At 48.4% G+C, this 5,704-nt stretch overlaps 1 protein-coding gene across 6 annotated transcripts in view; it reads left to right on the top strand.

Moving 5' to 3' along the window:
- LOC109510117 (EBF transcription factor 3) overlaps window positions 1–5,704 on the top strand; it is a 129,155-nt gene that overhangs the window by 78,410 nt on the left and 45,041 nt on the right. For 4 of the 6 annotated variants that reach the window (XM_019860213.1, XM_019860217.1, XM_019860216.1 and 1 more), the window contains exons 7-8: window positions 1,155–1,236; window positions 2,927–3,044. In XM_019860213.1, the coding sequence (XP_019715772.1) occupies window positions 1,155–1,236; window positions 2,927–3,044 (200 nt within the window). Of the gene's footprint in view, window positions 1–1,154; window positions 1,237–2,926; window positions 3,069–5,704 lie in introns of all 6 variants that reach the window. The other 2 variants (XM_019860215.1, XM_019860211.1) reach the window with 1 other exon arrangement.

Genomic DNA, 5,704 nt, shown 5'->3' with positions numbered 1-5,704 from the left:
GGGCAGCCCCTCTCTCATCGGCTTGTGTGTAATCTTCCCCGTTTTTTTTTTTTTTTTAACTGTTGCCACGTCTCGCGTCGCATGTGTGAGGGGCCGCTCTAGGGCGGAGAGAGGGGGGGGGGGACGGTCAGGGGGGGGCTTGCTTCATCGATAAATTCTACCCGAGCCGTGAGGAAAGCGCGCGCGAGGCGGGCTAACAAACCGGCCCGGGCCCAGATCTCAGTCAGACGTGACATTTGTTCAGAGACGATTAGCCAGGTTGTAATTTGTGGCATAATTGCCTCACCCACCCACAAGTGCATGGGCTGTGTGTGCATGCGTTAAGCGTGCGTCTGTGTGTGTGTGTGTGTGTGTGTGTGTGTGTGTGTGTGTGTGTGTGTGTGTGTGTGTGTGTGTGTGTGTGTGTGTGTGTGTGTGTGTGTGTGTGTGTGGCATACGGCGGTCCCAGGAGTGTCCGCCTAATTGCCTGACAGGACTATAAGTTTTGTGGCGCGCTCTCACCTTGTTAGGTCCTTTATCCCTGATGCTCTTCAAACAAGACCTGGTCACAGGTGGGCCTCATTTGCTTCCCTATTGAACAGGAGAACTTTAATTGCACAGGGGTGTCCTGGGATTAAAGAGGTGGGCGGAATATCAAGTGACTTTCCCGCATGTTAGCGGCAGATGGGTGTTGGGAAAAGACCCGTGAACTCAGGTGAAGGCGACGACAAAGAGACTGATGGTGTTGATTTGGAGGGGGATAAATGTATCGATTTCGCAACGGCGGTTCGAGCGGGATGCTAGATTGCAACGATCGACGGCTCTCGTCGCCCGACGATGTTTATTTTCATCTCATGAGATGCGATCTCAGAGCCGGATGGATCATGCGACCGTTTGACCGAGGTGTTTATCAACAAAACAAACACAAAAACGTTTTTTTGAATATTTGTGTTACCTCATGCAGCCACGCGAACAAATTTTGGACGCTACATTTTAGCGTGACGCAATGCGCTTCTCGACCACCGCCAACAAACCCCGAGATCTCGACCCATCGAGATGACAACGCAAATAAACGTCTCGCGTTCTGAACCGCTCCGCTGACCGGCAGGTGTGTTCGAGAGAATCGTCACAGCTTAATTTATTTCCCCCTTTTTTTTTTGTGTTCTCTCTTCCAGATTCTTCCTTAAGTTCTTCCTCAAGTGCAACCAGAACTGTCTGAAGAATGCAGGGAACCCACGAGACATGCGCAGATTCCAGGTGAGTGAAACCCACTTCACACGTCCGTGTCCCGTCTACTGCCGCCTTCCCCGTACAAATAAATCAACACACGCCTGCGCATGAATCTAAATCTATTATTGGCACTGGGGGAGGTAAAGAAAAAGAAAAAAAAAAAAAACAGGGCGGGGAATTGGTGTCTTATGCGCTCTGGACGGAATATTTATAAGGGAATCGCATCTGACACAAATAAAGATATAGGATTTAGCGGTGCCATCAATTGTGTTCCTGACAGCTTTCTGAGCCTCAGCACAGGGGGGGGCAGGGGTTGGGGGCGGGGGGGAGGACCATCCCAGCACATGTAACAACAGTGTTAACTCACGATCTGTCTGACAGCGGAAATTCATACCTGCATGTATGCGCGAGCATGCACTCGCCGTCACACTCGCGCACTCACATTTCCCTCCCGCGAGCAGCCTTGCTCACACATGTGCGCACTTAAGCATGCACACATGTAGCACTTGCGGCCATCTGAAAACCATCATTGTTGCGGGCGGGCAGTACCAAATTTACGGAAAATATTGCCAAGGGGGAGAGTTGAGAGCGATTCGCGCCAGAGGAGTTTCGGCACTCGGGATGGATCCGGGAGGACGGCGGGACATGAAGGAGACGAGACAAGGGTGTCCCGTCCCAATGTCACTGCCATCAGGCCTCCCCCCCACCCCCCCCTCCCTCGTGCCTCCTGGCGTATTCCCCCGAGGGCGAATGTGGACTGATGCATGACAGACAGCGCATCTCGCTTCTGTGTCAAAGGTTCTTTCGAGAAGACGCCGCGCAGCACTTTTCGGAGAAGCAAAACTGTACATCATGTCTCCCTTGTCTTGGGGTCCCGGCAGTTAATATAGTGTTCTTCCTCCCAAATAGATTTGCCAGATGCTCCTCCATAGGTGTTTCCTTGGCCAAACTTGTGTACTCTTGAGTGCCTTGGACTCCACTTATTACCCCCCAAAAAACCAGCTGGAGGCCAGAGAGGGCCCAATCCATCATCCTCAGCTTGGCCCAGCTCTGAACCTGCTCCAAAGAATGGAGCTCTTTCACTTCCCGTTTTCCCTTTTACCCCCACCTCCAGCAGCAGTCCCAAAAAAACTAAACCCCCCCCCCCACCACCACAAAAAAAAAGCACCCCCTAAATTCCACCGCTACAGCGAGGTCACTTACCGGCGAGGCAAACCTGAGAGGGGCTCTCTGTTTCCGGCTCAGACACACTTTAGCCATTCACATGTGGCCTCGCTGTTTGGAGATGTGGTGGGCGAAAAAAACAACAACAAAAATAAGCATTATGAAATATGGAGTGTGGTTTGGAATCCGATCCTAGCCAAATGTTTGCTGAGTGATGGGAGAGAGAGCACGGCTCAGCTACTAATGACTCCGGTAATATTTTAAAAGGGGGAGTGGGCCCCCTCCATCTCCAAACAGATGCACGCGCTGATCAATAATTCCGAGCTTTGAGCCGCGATGACAGTTGGCCGAGTGGCTGAACGGAAATGTATTTTGGTAGGCTCAAAAGTCAATTAGCCGAAGAGCAAAAAAAAAAAAAAAAAAATGGCCGCGAAAGGGTAACGTGATACATCCAAACAAAACAAGCGCCTCCGCGGCTAGAAAACACGCAACGGGCGACATTTTAGCAATCTCACAAATCTCTCTCTCTCTCTCTCTCTCTCTGCCCCCGCAGGTTGTCGTATCGACGACCGTCAACGTGGACGGCCACGTATTGGCCGTCTCCGACAACATGTTCGTACACAACAATTCCAAGCACGGGCGAAGGGCTCGCAGACTCGACCCTTCAGAAGGTACGCCTCCTTATCTGGAGAATGGTAGGCACATTTTTTTGGCATCTTTTGTTTGTTCACTCTCTCGCCGTTTCTTTCCCACCTCCCCCCATATTCTCCCATCCTGCCAGCGCACCGCTCGTAGCTTCTAGTGACATTAGCGTCTTTTAGTTTTCTCCTCCATCACTTCCATTTTTTGTTTTTTAAGACTCTTTAGATATCTTTTTGTCAACCGGTTGCCATGTTTGGAAACGGCGCGCCTTCCTCGGTGTACTCACGATGTCAGAAACAGTTGGATAACACAACTCCTGGTTTGCAAACGCACCTACGTTTGTCCTCAAAGCTAGCTCATGTGAAACATGATCAAATTGCTGAAGAATTTGGCTGTGAGGTCAATTTCCTGTCATTGGGTTCTGCAGATTTAGCTGTGAGAGAGCAGAAACAGGGGGAGGAAGGAGAAAGGGTTGGGAGAAGGAGGGGGGGGTGGAGGGTGCTGGGGTGCTGGTGGGGGTGACCTATGAGAAAAACAGAACTTACTGTTTTTCTTCCAACTGATTCCATATGATAGACTGATTGCCTGCACAGCCAAAAGAGAGAGCGAGAGAAGGACCACCAAACCCTGGGAAATTCAAAAAGCAAAATGCACACAACATAACCCCGTGACCTCTACGCTTTCCACTCGCATATGGTTGAAGGGTTGTTGAGGAGAAAAAAAAAAAAGAACAAAAAAAAAAGAGAGGAGCGAATGGACAAGAGGCAATTGTGCAAATTGCTTATCTTCACATTTCAAGGGCCAATTATGGCTGGGCAAACAGTTTATATACACCAACGAGTGAACTGAGCTTCTCGACACATTAATGGCCATTAATGGTTCTACCAGCAAAACGAATGTAATGTTTAATACAACAACGACGCCTAATAAACTTAAAAAAAAAAAAAAAAAAAAAAAAATCAGCAGACAATTAATATATCTTGGTGCACTCCGCAGTCCTGGTGGGGCAAAAAGCTAATCTATTTGTTTTTGTCTTTATTAATGACTCCTCTACTGGAGAACAAAATCAAATAATTAAAGTCCTGCCCGGAGCACCAAAGTCATTATGTTCGCTGACGTTCTGTTTGTGTGTTTCGCGTTTATGACACGATAGGTGTGGATTGCCTAGCAACCAGTTTCTTAATGAGGAGAGCAATTAAAGAGGTTGAGCCCTCGCCTCCATGTTCCCCCACTCCCATGGGACCCCCCCAACACTCCACCCCTACATTGTGTGTGTGTGTGTGTTCTTTACAGGTTAACCCAACCCATGCTTTATTCCTCTCCTCACCACACTCTTCAAAGCACCAGAGTGACACCCTGTAAAAGCGAGAAAAGAAGCGACTGTCAACCGCGCAGTTGAACATGTCTTTTGTCTAATAACTTTAACACACCCTCCCGATGCTTGGCTCTGTGTGTGTGTGTGTGTGTGTGTGTGTGTGTGTGTTCTCTCCTTCACAACACCATCCCCGCCCCCTTCTTTCTTCCCCTCTCTCTGCTAATATAAAATGCGCTGGAAAACGATGGCTCGCTTTGTTTTCTCGGAGACTCCCGCCATGTCCAAAAAAAGGTGCCGTGACACTGGTGGGCGGGCATCCCCTGCATCGTCTGTGCCGCTTGCATTGATCAAGAGGTGCCGCCCCCTATTGGCCCAAATGCGGCATAGCCTGCATCATCCCCACCATGTGACATTGTTTTCAGCCCTGTTTAATTAGCGCACTCGTTTCAAATAAATCAAGTCGAGTCCCCCCCCCCCGCCCCCACCCCTCCAGAAAATATACATTTCATGATAAATTACACCTTTTTTCTTTTAAATTCCTGACATAACCGTAAATGCTTTCCATCAGGCATCCTAAAATGGCTTATGAGATTGTATACGTGCACAAACCCATCAGGTTGTGATGACATATAGTTTGCCTTGATTAGATTTTTGCACATATCCACATTACGGCACACCTCCACAACTTAAGTTAACCTAATACCGCTGCAGTCTGATATTTTTCCAGAAAACTGAGACATAAATTGATTGCATCGCACTGAGAGTTGCTTCTAATATTTTCAGTCTCCCATGTCGCTAAATGGGCAAATCACCGCCAACAGCATCTCAAATTCAACTTGTCTTCCGAAGGGCACTGAATGAATTGGAAAATATGAGCAAAATGAAAAAAAAAAACATGAAGCGAGAGTTACCGATTTTTGGACCAGGTATCGTTACAGTGACAAAAACTGAATATGATCCCCCCAAAATTATTTTATTCTGCCCAAAATAATTCATAGCATCCCCCAGTGGGGTACAATAATGCCAAAAATTAATCTTGCTGACAAAACCCAGGCCGACGGAGGAGGTGGATATCTCTGAACAATTTGGTGCCGATCCAAACGAGGGCTGTCGGGCCTTGGCGGAGGTCCTGTGCGCTGCCGAGTGCCATTGTCGGTATTTTTTTTTTCGCTCCCCAATTTTGTGTGCACGCTGTCAACACAGCAAGCATATTATGCACGCAGACACAAATGCGCTTTGCGGTTGCCTGCCACTCAAACATGTATACGCTCAAGACTTAAAGATGCATAAACATGCTCACAAATAGTATTTCACACACACACACACACACACACACACACACACACACACACACACACACACACACACACACAC

The sequence above is a fragment of the Hippocampus comes genome, unplaced genomic scaffold, assembly GCF_001891065.2.
Source record: "Hippocampus comes isolate QL1 unplaced genomic scaffold, H_comes_QL1_v1.1 scaffold39, whole genome shotgun sequence".
In the NCBI taxonomy this organism is placed as follows: domain Eukaryota; kingdom Metazoa; phylum Chordata; class Actinopteri; order Syngnathiformes; family Syngnathidae; genus Hippocampus; species Hippocampus comes.
Note: the sequence above shows the minus strand (reverse complement) of the source record. Positions and strands in the feature narration are given on the sequence as shown.